Here is a 20740-nt window from a genome sequence, read left to right as displayed (position 1 = left end):
CTCTCCCCGTGGGGACCTTGGGCGGGCGGCACGGCCCTCCCCGCTGCGCGGTCACTACTTTCCCCCTCCCCCTCCCCCCTTATTATTATTGTTGTTTTTATCAAGTTTTTATTTATGTATTTTGGCCACAGAAAGAGTTTGAAGCGCTCCCGGTTCGGAGCGGGGCGAGGGGTGGAAGGAGGTCGCTCTCCGGCCCCATGACTTTCCCTGACGGAGGGCGCGGGGAGACCCGTCTTGGACCCGGTCGTGGAGGGGGAAGCTCTGAGCTGCTGCTGATTATGACAGCCTCGCCGCCTGCCTCTGCTCGACTCCGATTCTGCGCACAGCCAGCCCCAAAGCCTGTCATTCTGCAAAACAGTTTACTCAACAGAGAGAGCGAGTGGGGGAGCGGTGGAGAGAAGGAAACGGCGCAAAGGAACCCAGTCCCGCAACCCAGCATGGCTTCAGGGGACCTTTACGAGGTAGCGGGGGGGCACAGGGCGCAGCAGGGCATCGCGGGGGTGTGGGGGGCGGCAGGGAGAGGTGCGCCGGGCGGGCGGCGCGGAGGGCAGCCGTGCCGCAGCTGGGAGTCGCTCCGCCAAGCCGCCCTAGTTGCTGAAGAGCGGAGGAAATCACCGAAGGAAGGGGCTGGGGGAAAAAGGGGTGGCGTGTGCGCCGTGGTGGGGGGAGGGAAGGATGGAGCGGCTCCCCTCCCTTCCCTCTGCTTCTCTCTTTTTCTTTCCCTCTTTCTACTTTCCATCGGGCTTGATCTTAGCAGGCCTTGTAAGAGAGAAGGAGGAAGGAGTGAAGGAGAGCGAGAGTTAGTGATAGGATGGGGAGGCGATCGCAGTGTCATGAGCCCGGAGAGTGGAGAAAGTCCAGATAAAGTAATAGGCGCTCTGGACGTGCTGAATGTGCAGATTAGTAAGAAAAAAATACGCCTTAGCGCTGCCTGGAGGCGGCTCTGCACCCGCTGTGCAAGTGCAGGAGCCTGCGCCAGGTTGCTTCACCTCCAGCACGGGGGGGCGGCGGCCGGGCCAGGCCCCCAGCACCGCACAGCGCCGTGTCGGGCGGCAAAGTTTGGCGGGAGCCCCGCTGCGGCGCAGCCGGGTGGCCCGGGATGCGAAGTGGGGCGGTTGCCGTCGTAGTGCCGGCCCCCCCGCAGCCCGGCGTGCGGTGCCCCACGGGGAGAGTGGCGGGGCATCGGGCGACGGCCGTCCGGGGTCCAGTAGGAGGGAGGGAGAGAAGAAGGAGCTGGAAGGCAGTCACGAGACCCGGCCAAATTTTGATCTCAGGCACCCAGTTCTAATGCCCAAACTGAGAACAAGTCAAGCCATTCCTGCCGTGCCAGAAAAGAGGAAGGAGAAGGTAGAAATTAAAAATAAGACAGACTGGACCCAGGTGTTTAAATATCCAGCTCCAGTAAGTGGAAGTGGGGTGGAAGTCTACCATCTAAAAAGCCCAACTATGACTTGATGCCCAAGAGCTCTCGGTGTGGAGCACTTCCTCAGGTTTCACGTTTTCTGCTGAAACAGCTGTTTGTGTTGTGGTCATCTGGAGCACAGTGTGAGGGATAGGACAGGAATGATCCCCTTCCAGTTGGAACTGCTGCTGCAGTTGGTTGGACATGTTTGGACTTAGTCTCCATTTGATGATCTTGATGATCAGCTGTAGGGTCTTAAGTGCAAGAAGCGGAGGATCTGGCAGATTCCACATAGTGTTTACTTTGTCATGGTCTTTTAAAGTCTTTAACAAAGGTCATAGTTAAGTGATGACATTGCTCTATTAGAACTGTATTTTGCTGTGTGGGACACAGAGTTCCTCTGAAGTGAACAGTGCTTACATTCTCCTGTGTGGTGCTGAATTATCAGAAGTACATGATGACTTGAATATGTCATTGACATTTTCCCCACCATTTTGCAATATCTGTCACATTACTTTGCAATTTTAAGGATATTGCATGTCAGCTTGTCCTGAGTTCAGCAGTAGCAGTCATTTTTCTCCTTCTTAGTAGCTGGTGCAGTGCTGTGTTTTCGACTTTAGTCTGGGAACAGTGTTGATAACTGCTCTTGCTAAATAATGCTTATCCCGATCAAGGACTTTTCAGTCTCATGCTCTTCCAGTAAGGAGGGCACAAGAAGCGGGAAGGAAGCAGAGACATTACCCAAACTAGCCAAAGGGGTATTCCATGCTACAGCACATCATGCTCACTATATAAATTGGGGGGAATTACACAGAAAGCCCAGATTGCTGCTCAGGTCAGGCTGGATATCAGTTGGTGAGTGGAGAGCAATTGTATTCTCTCTCCTTTTTATTTCCCTTAGCATTATTATTATTGGTGGTTGCAATAGTAGTTTTGTATTATACCTTAGTTACTGGACTGCTCTTATCTCAACCCGTGGGAGTTACATTCTTTTGATTCTCCTCCCCATCCTTCCAGGAGTGGGGGGAGGAAGAAGGGGGGGGAGGGGGGGAGTGATTGAGTGACTGCATGGTTTTCAGTTATCAGCTGGGCTTAAACCACAATACAACTGTATTGCTGTTGTGACTCTGGAATAGCCAGTGGGAGTTCTGTGAAAAACAACTTTGACCCATAGAAGTTAACAGTACAGTTCTGTATTATGTGTAGAGGATCTTTGCCTGGTGTTGTCCATGTTTTCTTTAGATGTTGGGATTAGTTCTAGAGAGAAGTAAAACTAGTACCTCTCAGGCTAATGCTGGTTTAGCTCCTACTCATCTTTAAAAAATTCTGCTTTTTTATCATCTTTGTGTTATTTCAAAACAATGGATGTTTGGCAGTTCTATGTGAACTATGCATTGAGTGCACTACTGCATGGCATACAAGTGATGTTACTCCAGTAATAACCTGGCATGTAGGGTTTCTGTGGGAGAGTATTCTTCCAACCCAATTTGCAGTGAATTTTAGGCCCAGCCCCTCTGCAGGCATTTGCATGGATGAATGTAAATTTAGTGCTGTAGTTCAAAGCCTCTAAATCATGCTTCTTTTCTTTGTTACTCCATTTGAACTACTTTTGCTTATCAGTGTATAATATACAAGGATTGTATCTACCAGGACAGGTAAGTGGAAAAGGTATGGCTATTCATTTCTTGTTGTATGAGGTGTTTGGAATATGACATTCTCAGCTGGTCACAGTGTAAAATCTGCATCTACATATTGGACTTGTGGGAAGAGGTATGTGAAGGCTTTGCTTATCAATCCATCCACAGTTGCATCTACACTGTGACATTCTCAGTGACAGAGAGCAGAAGAAAGCTGAAGAGTTTGTATATCTAATATGTAGCAAGTGTGTAGATGGTAGTAGCTTCATTAAAAAAATTACTCAGCTTTGCTTCCCTGCTTCTTCCCATCCCAGAAAACCAACTGCATCAAAGGGACTTGGTAGAAAGCTCTTCCAGGTGGGTGTGATGTCCTGTCCCACACCAATTAGCACATGAAATGAAGTGCATTGTACCTTCAGAGCTGACACCTCCATGGTTGCTTGGATACATCCCTCTTTTCTCTCCTCCTGAAGAAGTAAAACATGATGTGTTCAAGGCCAGGTTGGACAGAGCCTTGGGTGACATGGTCTAGTGTGAGGTGTCCCTGCCCATAGCAGGAGGATTGTAACTAGATGATCTTACAGTCTTTTCCAACCCTAACCATTCTATGATTCTGTGTGGATGGCAGGATGACCGTTAAGCAGTTCCAGGATTTTAGCTTTAAATAATTTGAGGCTGTTAGTGTAAATAAATAATTTGGGACTTATGGTGACATTCCAAAGGTATACTACATTCCTGATTCTCCATTAGTAATATCTAAGTCCTTCAAGGATTCTTACTGAACTTCAAGAAATAAGACAATAATTACCTCTGCAATATGGAGTATTTAATACTGCAAAATTATTTTGTTAAAGCCAATCATGATCTAGAAGCTATGGTAAAGCACATTAAAAAGTACAGTGTGTATCACCTATACTAACTTCTCATACTTTGGTGGCACCCAAGAAACTTAAGTATAACATTTTAAGTTTTGGAAATAGATGTGCATATTTATCCTGTCAGTTAATTTTTTTTTCCTACTGCTGTGTTATTTTAAAAGGACAGAGGTATTGTCAAGAAGTAGGGACTGTGTCTTGATTCCTGTCCTTTGGACGCCTCTGTGTATGCTAGAACTAGATATAAGGACATAGCTATTGTTAAGAAGTAGGGACTGTGACTTGATTCCAGTCCTTTGGACACCTAGGCCGGCTGAAATTGGCTCTGCGCTTTGGACAAAAACCAAGCCTCCAGGGAGCATGCATAACAACCAGAGGTGAAAAGTTCAAGCTCGAGGAAGACTCATTTACTTCATCTAGAGACCCTTGCTCACGGCCACTAGGAGGCACTGCGCAGGCGCAAAAGACTTCTTAGCTCATTATAATATGAAGCGGGAATAGGACATGAATATGTATAGGCGTGTTGTGCAATCTCATGCATATGTCTAACTTTAGAGGATAAATGTAAAGGGGAAACAACGCTGAGGTGCTCATGCTTTTGGAGAAGTTATCCCCCATGCTCCTCAGCGCTGAATAAAAAGCATACCTACTTTACAACTTTAGCGAGTTGTGGAGTCTATTCGCACATCGTTTGGCGAGCCAGCCAGGCGACATCTGTTCGGCTGCAGGATCGGCTGAGAGGTGGACATCCAGGCCGCTTGCCTGGAGGACCTCCACTTCTCGTCCGCTCACTGCGGGGGCAGACAACAACCTGTGCCAGCTGTGGAAATACAGTATGCTTGGAATTTAAGTAATTTAGGGGGCCTATAAGGCGTACGCATGGCCCAGGGCTGCTGGTAAGGCGTGCAGAGATGTCTGGCGCACAGTGTAGTTCCCCTTGGCAGGTAGGGCTTACAAGCAAGGAACTTGCTGACCGATAGAGCGGCTGCTAGTGATCCTGAGAGCGGATTGGGTTAGTCCGGGTTTTCACCACATCCTAGATTTGGGAGCCAGGGTGGACCAGCTAATGACTGGGCAGGAAGCAGGTGAAGGGTAGGCGAACCCAGTGTCCCGCTACATCCCAGATTTTGGGAGGCAGGACGGACTTGCTACTGACTGCGTCAGAAGCAGGAGAAGGGTAAGCAGAACCGCTGTGTGTCTGTAGGATCCCGTGTGCGAGTGTTTTGTGTGACTGAGACGTGGCATAGCTACAAAGTGAGTGTGGAGTCCTGATCCGCGGTTCCGTGTTCTCCGCGAGGAGAGAGCCGGAGACAGACAAAGCGTTTGTTTGTCTGTAATCATTAGGCAATATAGGAACTGAGGGAGTGTGCGGCGGCCCCTCCCACAGTGGTTAGCCAGACAGCACACCCTGAATTCCTGGTGCAGCACACAGAGCAGGCTTTTAAACATCCAGAGGGGCTGTATGTGTTACAATAATCAGAAGTATCTGTCTGACCATCTGTTGGGACCAAAAATAAGTAGGTTGATCTGTAGAGTTCCTAAGATCTATCAAGAAATAAGAATAGAAAATTGGAAAATAGTCTGTAAGAAATATCAAAGAAAAAAATCAAGAAAAAGAAATGGGAACTGGTCAAAACAAGAAAATTCTGAAGAAAAGCCCTTTGGGTTGCATTTTGGCACATTAGAAATATCTGGGAGGGTCTCCTGGGGGCTTGGTAAACAGGAAAACATTGATAAGATATTATAAACAATAATGACCTTTATATACTTTGGAAGATCAAAAAAAAAAATGACCTAAAAATGGAACTCTGACAATTAATGTTGTTTTAAGGGAGCAAGGAAAATGGGATGAAATAATGTATGCAGATATGTTTTTCCCTTTAAGAAACCACCTGGAGTGACAGACTGAATGTAAAATTAATGTAACTACACCAGATCCCTTAATTTTTGCTTTGGAAAAGGACAGGGAAAAACTGAAAGTTAAGATGGAGAAATATTGTTCAGCCTGTGATATGGGGGAAAGATGTTTAATAGATAGAAAAAATATATATCACAAGTAGCTCTGAGAGGAACACACTCTATATCTGTCCTATCAGATATTGATAAGGAGGAGGAAATTGCTGTCATTGGCAACAAGCGGCAGATTCATATTCAGAGTTAAGAAAGAGTTAAATCAGAAGTGCTGTTGCAGAGGCAGGCATCTGTAGCCCTTGCAGAGCAGGGAAACAGGTAGAAAAAAGACTGAATCGTGCTATAGCCACAGCTGCAGTGGTTGCTTTGAAACTGGAGGAGAAGGAATATCAGGCAGAGGTGGGGGAGTGGGTTCTTCTTCTGTGAAACCGGATTGGTGTGTGTGCTATGGGGAGTTTGGATGCTGGAAGTGAGACTGCCCTGGAGGGGGCAGTGCCATGGGGTGGCTCCGGTTACTAAATTGGAACTAGACTGACAAGGACCTGGGGAATCTTCCCTAGCAGATCCACTGATTATAACAAAGCTAGAGAACAAAAAAGAAAAGTAGAATTTTTAGCTGATACAGGCACAACATATTAAGTTTTAAACAAAGCTTTAATACCTTTGGGAGATATAGAATCATAGAATAGTTAGGGTTGGAAAGGACCTTAAGATCATCAAGTCCCAACCCCCCTGCCATGGGCAGGGACACCTCACACTAAACCATATCACCCAAGGCCTCGTCCAACCTGGTCTTGAACACTGCCAGGGATGGAGCATTCACAACCTCCCTGGGCAACCCATTCCAGTTCCTCACCACCCTAACAGGAAAGAATTTCCTCTGTATATCCAATCTAAACTTCCCCTGTTTAAGTTTTAACCCGTTACCCCTTGTCCTATCACTACAGTCCCTAATGAAGAGTATTATGGTAAAAGGGACAACTGGCCAAAATGAAAAGGCTTATTTTTATAAACCATTAAAATATCAATTAGAAAAGCAATGGGACATTCATAATTTATATATGCCTAACTCCCCAAAAGCTCTCCTAGGGAGAGATTTACTGGAACACTTGGAAGCGACCATTACTTTCAAAGGAGGCGAGATCACTTTAAAAGTAAACGACCAACAATATATAAAAATGTTTAGTTTTGGTTACTAACTGTGTCGAGGAAGAAATCAGGGAAGATATACTGGATCAGGTATTCCCAGGGGTATGGGATACGAACATACCTGGAAGGGCCAAAAATGCACCCCCGATATAGATTAAGCTCAAGGAGGGAAAACATCTAGTCAGAATTAAACAATACCCCCTGAACAAGGAAAATAGAGAAGGAATTCGAACAGTAATTGCCTGCAATTAAGACTGCTAAAGGAGTGCCAGTCTGATTTTGACACCCCTATTTTACCTGTTGGTAAACCTGACAGGCCATACCGAGTGGTACAGGACTTACAAGCTATTAACAAAATAACTGAGGATCTTTACCCTGTGATAGCAAATCCATATACCCTATTAACATGCTTGACACTGGAGTTAATTTGGTTTACTGTTTTAGATATGAAAGATGCCTTCTTTTGCCTCCCTCTCCACGAAGCCAGCCAAAAAAAAATCTTTCCATTTGAATGGGAAAGCCCTAAGAGTGGGCGCAAAACCCAGCTCACATGGACGGTGCTGCCTCAGGGATTTAAGAACAACTTTCAAAAGACTTAGAGTCCTGAGAAGCCCCACCGGAAGAAGGGAAGATATTGCAGTATGTAGATGACATCTTAATAGCCATCCAGACAGAAGAGGCCTGTGTTGCCTGGATGGTAAGCCTCTTAAATTTTCTGGAACTCCAGGGATATAGGGTATCCTAGAGAAAGCCCTAATAGTAAAACAAAAATAATTTACCTAGAATATAAAATTAGTGCTGGACAGCGAACACTGGAACAAGACCAAAAAGAGACAATATATCTAACGCCAAAACCCCAGATGGTGAAAGAATTATGGATAGTGTAGATTGTGAATCTACAATTATAAAGTAATTGTTAAACCTCTATATACACTAATCATAAAAAAAACAGTACTGATCTTCAGTGGACAAAAAAAGCCACTGAAGCCTTCCACCAGCTGAAGAATGCTCTCATGTCAGCTTCAGCTCTAGGACTTCCAGACGTGAGTAAACCATTCTTTCTATTCTCCCATGAGAAACAAGGGATTGCTTTGGGGGTATTGGCACAGAACTTGAATTTTCTTGTTATAACACAAAACTTGGGTCCATACTGACGAACAGTTGATTATTTTTCTAAGCAGTTAAACGCAGTGGCCAAAGGGTGGCCCGGATGCCTTAGAGCCGTCACAGCAGTCGTGCTAAATATCCAAGAAGCACACAAATTCACCTTGGGCCAGAAAATAACTGTACTAGTATCCCATACAGTGTCCACAGTGCTGGAAATGAAAGGCAGACACTGGCTTTCCCCTCAGAGGTTCCTGAAATATCAAGCCGTAACAGTAGAACAAGATAATATAGAGATTGTGGTAACTAACACTGTCAAACCAGCTTCTTTCCTCAGTGGAAACAAAGGAGAACCAGTACACCACGACTGCCTAGAAACCATTGAGGCCACATACTCTAGCTGTCCAAACCTGAAGGGCACCTCTTTGGACTACGCAGAAACCTGGTTCACTGATGGGAGCAGCTATGTCGTCAGTGGAAAACGACATGCTGGATATGCAGTTACCACTAGCAGAGCAGTAATAGAATCTGGACCTTTGCCAATAAGCACCTCTGCACAAAAAGCGAAACTAATTGCTCTAACTAGAGCCTTAGAAACAGGAAGAGTTAAAAATATAAACATCTATATAGACTCAAGATATGCATTCGGGGTTGTACATGCACATGGAGCCATTTGAAAAGAAAGAGGACTGTTGAACTCACAAGGAAAAAACATCAAACATGCACAGGAAATAATGCAACTGTTGGAAGCAGTCCAACTACCTGAGAAGGTAGCAGTTATGCACATCAAGAAACACCAGAAGGTGAACTCAAAATTGGAGGAGGAAAATGAGCTGGCAGACAGAGAGGCAAAAGAAGCGGCAAAAGGTGAGATAACAACTGAAGGGACCCTAATTCCTGACAGGAAAATTTCCCTGAAAGATAAACCAAATTATAATAAGGAAGATCAGAAATTAATTACAGACCAAGGCAGAACCTTCAATGAGGAAGGGTAGACTAGCACAGCACAGAGAAAAATAATAGTCCCCTCTTCCCTGTTATGGTCCCTAATAAGGAGTGAACATCAAAAACGCACTGGAGAGTGAATGCCTTGCATCGACATTTAATAAGCAAAATTATGGCTAGAAACCTGTATAACTCAATAATACAATCTCTGCCTCCAAACGAATTCCAAAAACAACCCTAGGCCAAAGACAGGCCAAATTGGGAGGGATAACAGGCCAGGACAACAATGACAAATTAACTTCACAAAACTGCCAAGAAAAGGGGGGTATAGATAGAATCATAGAATAGTTAGGGTTGGAAAGGACCTTAAGATCGTCAAGTTCCAACCCCCTTGCCATGGGCAGGGACATCTCACACTAAACCATATCACCCAAGGCCTCGTCCAATCTGGTCTTGAACACTGCCAGGGATGGAGCATTCACAGCCTCCCTGGGCAACCTATTCCAGTTCCTCACCACCCTAACAGTAAAGAATTTCCTCCTTATATCCAATCTAAACTTCCCCTGCTTAAGTTTTAACCCGTTACCCCTTGTCCTCTCACTACAGTCCCTAATGAAGAGTCCCTCCCCAGCATCCCTATAGGCCCCCTTCAGATACTGGAAGGCTGCTATGAGGTCTCCACACAGCCTTCTCTTCTCCAGGCTGAACAGCCACAACTTTCTCAGCCTATCTTCATACAGGAGGTGCTCCAGTCCCCTGATCATCCTCGTGGCCCTTCCCTGGACTTGTTCCAACAATTCCATGTCCTTTTTATGTTGAGGACACCAGAACTGCACACAATACTCCAGGTGAGGTCTCACAAGAGCAGAGTAGAGGGGCAGGATTACCTCCTTTGACCTGCTGGTCACCCTTCTTTTGATGCAGCCCAGGATACGGTTGGCTTTCTGGGCTGCAAGCGCACACTGAAGCCGGCTCATGTTCATTTTCTCATCAACCAACATCCCCAAGTCCTTCTCTGCAGGGCTGCTCTGAATCTCTTCTTTGCCCAACCTGTAGCTGTGCCTGGGATTGCTCCGACCCTGGTGTAGGACCTTGCACTTGTCATGGTTAAACTTCATAAGGTTGGCATCAGCCCACCTCACAAGTGTGTCAAGGTTCCTCTGGATGGCATTCCTTCCCTCCAGCGTATCAACCGAACCACACAGCTTGGTGTCATCGGCAAACTTGCTGAGGGCACACTCAATCCCACTGTCCATGTCAGTGATGAAGATGTTAAACAAGACCGGTCCCAACACTGATCCCTGAGGGACACCACTCGTTACTGGTCTCCAGGTGGACATTGAGCCATTGACCATAACTCTCTGTGTGTGGCCATCCAGCCAGTTCATAAATGTAAAGAGGAAACAATGCTGAGGTGCTCATGCTTTTGGAGGAGTTATCCCCCATGCTCCACAGCGCTGAATAAAAAGCATACCTACTTTACAACTTTAGCGAGTTGTGGAGTCTACTCGCACATCAGATGTATATATTTTAGTGTAATTTTCAGGCTATATAAAATATTAGTTTGGCTTTGCTTGACTTCCATGTGCTTATGACTTTAAGCTTTTCTGAGTGGGTGAGAGAGTCATGGAATATTCAATATTTTTTTTTTTCTTATAAGAAGTAACCTCTTAAATATTAAAGAACTATGGTGCACATTCCTTAGAAATAAAATTAAAATAATGGAGTGACAAAATGGTATTCTCAGTGGCCTTTGGGAAGGCAGCCCTAGTTTGCTTTATAATTCAAATGCACTGTTGGATGCATTGATAGGAAATCCTTGTTCATTTTGGTAACAAACAGAAGGGGTAATGTATTTACTCATAAATATCAAGTTTGTTGATTCACATTGAAGTTATCAGTAATTTGAAGTAATATTTTGTATTTTCCATGTACAATTTAGTTCTCACATTACCTGAACCTAAGTAGTTCTCTCACAAAGGCTCTTGTATTAAAGGTTATGAAATGGGTTTGGAAGGGAAAAAAAAAAAATCAATATGAACAGTGCATCTAACTTTATTTTTCCTAGCACAGAGCATCCCATTTACTCCAGTAAAATTCCACTTTCTTGATGATTATATGAATCAGTTATCAGTAACACAGAGGTGCTCATGAAACTGATGCTTTCCTTATTTAATATTTTGGAGGATTATATACAATGAACACAATTAGACATTCGGGGACGATGATGTTGAAATCTAACGTCTTATTTTAACATTGTGTCAGATTATACTACACCACTTTAGGTAAGTGATCTAAAGATTATAGCTAAATCTCTGAAGGGGAATGTCACGTGTATGTTTCTGGATCACAGTAATAAAATCAGTCTTTAAAACTCAGCAGTTTTTGCACTGATGTGTTGCTCTTTGAGGAAAAGCGATGTTTTAAAAAGTGGCTTTTTCTCACAGAAATTATATAATCCCATGGATAGAAGGCTTGTCTGCCATAGTGACAGGTTTCAATTAAATCTTAGTGTGTTTATGCAGCTGTGTAAGATAGAGCTGCAGTTTATTTTAGCTCATGCTATCCTCTGGAAAGACAATGTATTTCCAGATGAGTTCCAACATCTCCCATTTGTACCTGCACTCAGATACCACCCAAGTCAGAACTTGAAGATAATAATGGCACTTTTGGGCCTACTGAATCCCTGTTACATGTGGAGACATGCAGGTGGGAGAGAACATAACTGAGCTTTTGGATGCTAGGTTTGGTTTGCAGATGCAGAGTTCAGAAAAGAATTCCTGTTTCACAAAGGGAGGAAATGGCTTTCCATCTTGCATGTCCATCAATGGAGATACTTTTTAGGAAAGATACATACTTACACCTGCTTATTTAACTGGAAAGCAGAAATCTATTTCTGAAGTATTTCACCCATGTATCTTCTTTAAGGCAGAGGTGACTTGCAAGATGGTTTATTTAAGTAAATGATATTATTTCTCGAGTTAAATCAACCTCTATTGCTATAACAGTTCCATGGTGAAGGAACAAGACTGATTTCACAAGCAGAAAACAGTGACTTGAAGTAGGATCTGGGGAATATAGAACAGTCAAGCACCTGCTCCTGTAGAACAGTAAGCTGTGGACCAGGCTTGTTCCCACACACTAAGCATCTGTATTTAACACCTTATTTTTCTTTTAGTGGAAAAGCTTTCCTAACAACTATTTTGAAGAATCAGCTTTTTGTCTATACATTGTCATTGATCTGTTATCAAAATCCCTATTTAGTAGACAACTGTCCTTAAAATGCAGTAACCTGTGAGCAGTGTTACTCTCAGTTGGTAGAAATCTTGTTGCCTGATGAAAGTTTTCAAGACTCTAATCCAAATAAGTGTGATTTGCAGTGCAGACAGTATTCTTCAATCCTAAACTGGGCAATTATCTGGACAATAGGTTACACTGAGGTATAAAGCCAATAACAGAGTCCCTTCTGCCTGGGTCTTGTAGCTCTCTAAGGATCCTGAGTTTAAAAAGGGTAATTGGATAACTGTGGCAATATTCATTATCTTACTAAGAAATTCCAGTGTTGAGGCACATAGGGAACATTGCAATACACATAATGACTGTTTTATCTACAATATCATTCTGTTACCACAATTCCAACTTCTTCATTACATTGTAAACTGCTTGACATATTTTGGGATAATGAAAACCAATTGATTTCTTATGCATGTTATGCATGCTACAGTTCGTCTGATGAAGCGTTTTATCTGAATCAAGTGTAATTTATCTCAAAATACATGTCATAAGCATACTCCTGCTCGGAAGGGCTACTGGAAACATACTCTTTACCATTCTAGAAAGCCTTAACATTTGCAGTGAAAACTTTCCCACCCCCAAAGATACTGAACTGAACTTGCTTCCCCTTGTTTGTCCAGGTTCAGTGATCATACCTCCCTGAAGATTAAAGTGACAAGAATTTTTGTAATGCTTTCCAAATGACAAATGCAGTGCTTTACTTTGGGCTGGTATCGCGGTTTAAGCCTAGCTGGTAACTCAGAACCATGCAGCCGCTCACTCTCTCAATCCCCCCACTTCTTCCCTCCCCCCCCCCACTCCCAGAGGGATGGGGAGAAGAATCAAAAGAATGTAAATCCCACAAGTTGAGATAAGAACAGTCCAATAACTAAGGTACCATACAAAACTACTACTACTACTGTAAGCGGTGAGGAGAAGCAGAGAGGCCAACCCAATATGGGTGATAAGCAAACTTCTACTTTATTTGTGACGCAGTTCACTTATATATAGGAGTGGTATTCAGCCACTCCTCCTAGGCACAACATTATTGGTTAGCCCCACACAGCTTCCTCCACATTCTCCTCCCATGTCCGGTTTCCGGTTACCTGTGGGGGCCACCCCCTGCCTTGCTCTATGGCCCTGCTCTTAGAGTCATTCTGCAACAATTCCCCCCTTTTTCTTTGTGCGAGCAAGGCATTGTGGGTTATTCTGTTCACCTGTTTTATCACACAACTATAAGCAAGTCTAATAGTTAGACCTAACTATGATTAACCTAACAATGATACATAAGCGCAGTACTTCAAATAGCAGTGTTTTAAGTCAACCTGTAATGCCCCATGAGGACAACCATTTAGTTATCCCTAGGTCACTGCTCACTTGCAGTTGCTGGGTAAGCTGAGCCAGGGTTTTCAGCTGTGCATGTATCGAATTAAAATGACCAGAAAGATTCATACAACACATTCCATCAAACTCTTCACATCCATGTCCCTGTTCCAACAACAAAAGGTTCTGCAGTGTTGCATGTCTTACAGAGTCAACATTTAAACAACAAATCAGAAATTGCCTTCGATGTAGTATTTGTCTGCTTAGCAACTCAGCAACTCAGTCTGCTTAGTTGAGGCAAAGCCCCGGCTGAAGCACTTACAGTGATTTGGCATATTATGATTGGATACATGTTTTGAAGACCCTTAGTGACTAACATATAATTGGTTAAACACAGGTGTGAGAACTCAACCTTGAAAGCTTGCCAACAGTCCACAGTTCTCATTAACTTGGTGAATTCCAGCCTCTTATCTTGCTTGCTTAAGCTTCTTCAGGCCTCTCATGGCCTTGCTGTATCTCTCAGGACTATTCAAAGTTTATGTACCAATTATGCATTCTCCCATGAGAACACTGCCTCCACATCTTCCCCCTTTATGCTTTATATATGGTTTGGGTGGCCCTACTTGAGCAGGGGATCTGGGCTAGATTATATCTCCAACATATGCCAACTAGAGGCTGCCTGGGCCTGCCCCTTTTTTCTGCTGTATGGCTCTCTGGTAACAGGCTGTATAGCTCTCTGATCCTTCACATCAAGGTCTGGCATGGCATGTGTCCCAACCGCTCCACGCCTGCTGGGTTGCAGCCAACAGAGGAGCTAAAGGTTCTTCTTGGTGGCAAACACAGAAGCCAACCCAGTCTTGCCCTTGATTGTGGTAGCAGGCATTTGGTCAGCCTCAGTCCTTGCACCTTGTTGTCAATGCACAGTTTCACCTGCTTCATCCAGTAACAAGTTGCTACTACAGCAAGGCACACACAAATTTACATTAGCAGAGTAACTATTACAGGGTGCAGCAGAATGTTGAAGATGCTGACGGCAGTGAAGGACTAGCCAAAGAAATTTCTTACCAGTGGAATTCTCCCACCCTCTTAATTTGTTCCATTACCTGCTTTATAACACTACCATTGTATTAAAATCTTTCTAGCTTTTGCCTTAGCATTTTCTAGCAGCTGCTGCAAATTTCCATACTCTAACATCTCTTTTACAAGTGACAAATCTATACAATACAAGGTGCAGTTTCTCATTAGCAACTAGCTAGTAAATACAGGTGGTTTTATACACAAAATCACAACCTCTAATAATAGCTACTTTACAAGCACACATATTCAGGATGTTACTTTTCAGTTGTCCCCAAGTTGTGTTTTGCAGTTAATCATTCTTTCTCTTCCTCTATCTCATTCTGCTTGGGGTATTCACGGTCAGCTCCTGTAGCTGAGGCATCAGGTTTTTCCATTCGCCTGTCCAGCTCATGGTGAGGCTTCACAAACTTTGCAGGCAGTCGCCATGGACCTGTAGGCAGGAGGGCACAAATATACCCCCTCCCCCAGGTTATCAGTTCTTCAGTTCTTGAGAAGTAGACAGGTTAAACAGGTTAAATGCAGCATCATTACTCTCTCTCTCTCCCCCCCCCCCCTTTTTTTTTTTTTAGTCCCTGCAAAAGCCATCCTGCTGGGCAGCAACTATAGCGGCCTGCTTGCTTCAGCAGCAACCGGCAACCGCACCTTTACGTTAACCCTTTCATGCCTGAAATGTTAAACAGCTACCCATTGAAAGCTTTTACATGAACCCAACAACAAGAAAAATACACAGAACACCGTCTGCCCTCAGCACACACATACAAACACACGCGTATGGGATCCCACAAGCACACCACACAATATTTGAAGCACAAAATCCAGACAATCATTACTCCCACTACAGTTCCACATACAGAACGTGGCACAAGGACCCTGTGGAGACTAATAGCAAACCAGCTCCGAGAAGCATCATTGCAGTGCGAGGTGGCAGGCTCAACATTAGCGGGCATCCCCGCAGAGGCTCTGCCTCCCCCACATCGCATGAGGCCTGGGCTTTTATACTGACCAAAAGGCACACTCATTCCGACACAGGAGACCAGCCTGTGCTGGAAGAAGTGGCCAGCAGTATCTACAGAGGTCTCCAAGGGTTGATAGAAACCTTGACATACTTATATTTACCAACTTCTAGTACATGAGTATCACAGAGAAACTGTATGGGCTCCCCCTGTCAATTGCAAGAAAAATCATAACATATACAGCTTGAGTGTAAGAGGATTTTAACGCATACGTGGTCATTGTTTGTCAGGCCTCCTTAACTATTTTGAGATCAAGAGCTTCCCACTCTTTAGCCCCCTGCTGTGTAGTAAACACAGGATATGCAAAGATGCCCATTGCAGAAAATTCCCCAGTAATGATCGCATCCTTGGTTACCCATTGTTACAGCTGAGCGTCTCCAGGGCCAGTGAGTCTGCGCAGACCGACATGGGAGACGAAGAGTCAGAGTCTGGAAGCAGAGGATATAAATCTGGCTCAGATTCAGGGGATTCGGGGGCTGATCCTGGTCCAAACTCAGGGTCTCCGTTGCTCGCAGCTGTGTGTTTCTTATCAGATGTCTCTCGTTCGGTATGTGGCCATCTGCAGACCTGGCTCCTCCATAACTGAGTTAAAAATTTCCACTGTAGAGCATAGTGGGTTGGAAAGGCTCGCAGCTCCTTTAAATCTCCCGCTAGCGCATGATCTCTATTTTCTACTGCGTGCTTCAAAATGGCACCGCCTTCTTTCTTTCGGATTTCTCGACATTCATCATGCGTATACCTTCTAATATACTTTCTCTGTCCTTTTCAAAGTCCCTACTTTCGGAACTGGGGTGGTGGGGGAGCAGGGAGTTACACCTCCTCCGCGGCACCTTCTGATGGAGGGGGAGAAAAGGAAGGGGGGGGGAAACCCTGTGCTCCTGCGAGTTGGGGGAAATGAGTTTTAATCTTCCCCCGGTTTCAACCGACTGAGGATGTCTGTTCCTAGTTTCTCCATTGCTACAGCGGCAGTTTTCTTTTCCGCCTTGTATTTTTTTATACAGTTTGTTACTTCTCTCCGTGGTTTACCGAGTTTCTTTGCTGTTCTGTCATCATTTAGCATTGAGTCAAATAGTTCATCACTAAACTTTCGCCACTCACTCTCCTCAAAAACTGTATTAGGATCTACAAAAAGTCCCTTAGCCTTCCCTACAGCCACTAGACCTGCTAGCTGCTTTAGAGTCTCAGGCTCAATTCCCTGCTTTTATAAAAAGCACTGTAATAAGTTCAGGGTTCCATTCCCCACTTTTATAAAAAGCACTGTAATGAGTCCAGGGCTGCCACTCGGTCCATTTTCATGGCCAGCCTTTTCCGGATCGTCTTCTTCTGGGTCGTCCTGTAACCTCGGTCTCCGGATCGGCCTCCCGACGCAGCAGTGTCTGGTTCGCCCCAGCGGCAGACTCCTTTCGGTTATTCCAAGCACCCGGGTCCGTCACGCCACCGCAGCAGCATTGCCCGTGCTGCCCGGCCGCTGCCGCCGGCGCCGCTCACTCGCCGTTCCGTGTCCCCGTCAACCGGGGCCCTGTAATCCGGGTCCCCATTAACCGGGGCCCTGTAATCCGGGTCCCCGCTAACCGGGGCCCTGTATCCGGGTCCCCGCTAGTCGGGGCCCTGTAATCTGTGTCCCCGCTAACCGGGGCCCTGTAATCCGGGTCCCCGTTAACCAGGGCCCTGTAGTCCGCGTCCCTGTTCGGGCGCCATTTGTAAGCGGCGAGGAGAAGCAGACAGGCCAACCCAATATGGGTGATAAGCAAACTTCTACTTTATTTGTGATGCAGCTCACATATATATAGAAGTGGTATTCAGCCACTCCTCCTTGGCACAACAGTATTGGTTAGCCCCACACAGTTTCCTCCACATTCTCCTCTCATGTCCGGTTTCCAGTTACCTGTGGGGGCCACCCCCTGCCTTGCTCGCACAGGCCTCCAGGGCTCTATGGCCCTGCTCTTAGAGTCATTCTGCAACACTACTACTGCCATTTGCAACCATCCATGAGTCAGTATAGATATAAACTACTGTCAATTTTTCTCATTCAGCTATGTTGCTCAGGGCCCCATTTGAAATCATTGTTCTTCCAGGTCACGTGATAGAGGGGGCTTACAATCAGATTGTAATTTCTGATGTGCATTCTCCAGAACCCCACAACACCTAAGAAAGCTTGTGTTTCTTTCTTATTAGTTGGTGGAGACATTGCTGTTATCTTGTTGATCACATCTGTGGGGATCTGTCTACGTCCATCTTGCCATTTTATTCCCAAAAATTGAATCTCCTGTGCAGGTCCCTTGACCTTACTCCGTTTTATGGCAAAACCGGCTTTCAGAAGAATTTGGATTATTTACCTCCCTTTCTCAGAAACTTCTTCCGCTGTATCGCCCCATACGATAATGTCATCAGTGTACTGCAAGTGTTCTGAAGCTTGCCCCTGTTCCAGTGCAGTCTGGATCTGTCCATGGCAGATGGTAGGGCTGTCTTTCCACCCCTGGGGCATTCATTTCCAAGTGTACTGGAAGCCCCTCCAAGTAAAAGCAAACTGTGGCCTGCTCTCTGCTGCCAAAGGAATTGAGAAAAATGCATTGGCAATATCAGTGGTGGTATACAACTTGGCTGCCTTTGACTCCAGATCATATTGAAGTTCTAACATGTCCAGTATGGCAGCATTCAAGGGTGGTGTGACTTCATTCAGGCCACTAAGGTCTACTGTTAGTCTCCACTCTCGTTTAGACATTCGCACTGGCCATATGGGGCTATTAAAGGGTGAAAGGCTCCTACTGATCAGTCCTTGACTCTCCAGTCTATGGATCAGCTTATGGATGGGAATCAGGGAGTCTTGGTTGGTGTGATATTGATGCTGGTGCACTGTTGCGGTCACGATTGGCACTTGTTGTTTTTCGACCTTGTCGAGGTTTAAACCCAGTCAGGCAACTTGTTCACTCACTCCCAGTGAGTGGTGCCGAGCTGACAACAATCGAGGGCCGGTCCCCCGCCCCCCCACCGGGGCTCTCCCCTTCCCCGCTCCCGGAGGAACGGGGAGGAGGATCGAAAGAGTGCAACTCCTACGGGTTGAGACAAGAACAGTCCAGCAACCAATGTATAACACAAATCACCACCGCTACTATCAACTACAACAATGATAAGGGAAAATAACAAGGGAAGAGAATACGATACCACCGGCCAAGAAGTGAGTCCCACCCGGAAGCCCGTGTCCTTCTGGGTAACTCCCAGTTACCTCCCACCCCGGGCATGACGTGCTGTGGTATGGAATACCTCCCTGGCTAGCCCGGGTCAGGCGCCCCATCTCTGCTTCCTCACAGCTTCCCCTCCTCCCTAGCAGAGCATGAGGCTCACAAAGTCCTTGGTCAGGGTAAACATCACTTAGCAACAACCGAAAACATAGGCTTCACCAACACTGTTCCCAGGCTGGAAGTCAAAACACAGCACTGCACCAGCTACCACAAAGGAAAAACATGACTGCTACTGCTGAACCCAGGACATTATCCAACCCTTATTCCATACCATTCACGTCGTGCTCAGATCCCACATTTTCAATACACCATCGCTCTCCCACATATATACATCCATATACATACAGGCCAAGAGGAAAAGATAATTTTCTTAGTGCATAGACCAATCCCTATAATGCTGCCGAGTCCATTCGGTCCATGATGTTCAAAGTTCATTCTCTGTTGGGATGATGGCTGGAGGGAAGTCAGGGCCAGTCGCTGGTGACCTGGAGACATCTAGCTGATGGGCTATAAAAGTATTACACAGCAGGCAACATCATACAATTGAGTTCACTGGCTGTTTTCCCCTAAAATCAAATCCCCTTGAGGTATACCTTGGACTTCCCCATCTTCCCGCATTACCCACCAAGTATATCCAGGTCCCTGAGCAAAAGCAATCCCACGAGTGGGTTTGCCTTTACCTGAAGCAGGAATAACCCAGACTGTCTTCCCCAGAAAATTCTTCATATGCACCACGGGAACTTTGTCCCCCTCTACAACATGTAAAAGTTCTGACTGGGCTGGGCCAGCCTTGTTGGCAGATCCTCTGGTGTTGACCAACTAGGTGGCCTTTGGTAAGTGTGTATCCCAATGCTTGAAAGTTCCCCCACCCATTGCTCTCAGTGTAGTTTTTAACAGCCCATTGTACTGTTTGATTTTCCCAGAGGCTGGTGCGTGGTAGGGGATGTGATATACCCACTCAATGCCATGCTCTTTGGCCCAAATATCTATAAGGTTATTCCGGAAATGTGTCCCATTGTCTGACTCAATTCTCTCTGGGGTGCCGTGTTGCCACAAAATCTGTTTCTCAAGGCCCAGGATAGTGTTCCGGGAGGTGGCATGGGGCACAGCATATGTTTCCAGCCACCCGGTGGTTGCTTCCACCATGGTAAGCACATGGCGCTTGCCTTGGCGAGTTGTCGGCAGTGTGATATAGTCAATCTGCCAGGCCTCCCCATATTTATACTTCAACTATCGTCCTCCATACCAAAGAGGCTTTAACCACTTGGCTTGTTAAATTGCAGCACATGTTTCACACTCATGAATAACCTGGGCAATAGTGTCCATTGTTAAGTCCACCCCTCGGTCACGGGCCCATCTATATGTTGCATCTCTGCCCTGATGGCCTGAAGTGTCATGGGCCCACCGGGCCAAAAATAATTCACCTTTATGTTGCCAATCTAAGTCCATCTGAGCCACTTCAATCTTAGCCGCTTTATCCACTTGTTGGTTGTTCTGGTGTTCCTCAGTGGCCCGACTCTTGGGTACATGGGCATCTACATGACGTACCTTCACCACCAGGTTCTGCACCCTGGCAGCAATATCTTTCCACAGTGCAGCAGCCCAGATGGGTTTACCTCTGCTTTGCCAGTTGCTCTGCTTCCAGTGCTTCAACCACCCCCACAGGGCATTTGCCACCATCCATGAGTCAGTATAGAGGTAAAGTACTGGCCACTTTTCTCGTTCAGCAATGTCCAGGGCCAGCTGGATGGCTTTCACCTTGGCAAACAGGAGGAGCTGTGCTTCAGTGCCA

General features: G+C 45.6%; 1 protein-coding gene across 1 annotated transcript in view; it reads left to right on the top strand.

Annotated features, from left to right (window-relative positions):
- The first annotated feature begins 228 nt into the window (after positions 1 to 228).
- LOC133282379 (chromodomain Y-like protein 2) overlaps positions 229 to 20740 on the top strand; it is a 110759-nt gene continuing 90247 nt past the window's right edge. Inside the window, exon 1 of the mRNA XM_061478401.1 lies at positions 229 to 461. Coding sequence (XP_061334385.1) covers positions 279 to 461 — 183 coding nt within the window. The 5' untranslated portion in view covers positions 229 to 278. The remainder of the gene's footprint in view (positions 462 to 20740) is intronic.

Source organism: Pezoporus flaviventris, unplaced genomic scaffold (assembly GCF_033815535.1).
Source record: "Pezoporus flaviventris isolate CSIRO_AGI_PZ_B2104156 unplaced genomic scaffold, CSIRO_AGI_Pfla_v1 ptg000121l, whole genome shotgun sequence".
Taxonomy (NCBI): domain Eukaryota; kingdom Metazoa; phylum Chordata; class Aves; order Psittaciformes; family Psittacidae; genus Pezoporus; species Pezoporus flaviventris.
The sequence above is the reverse complement of the archived record's forward strand: the minus strand, read 5'-3'. Positions and strand labels throughout refer to the sequence as shown.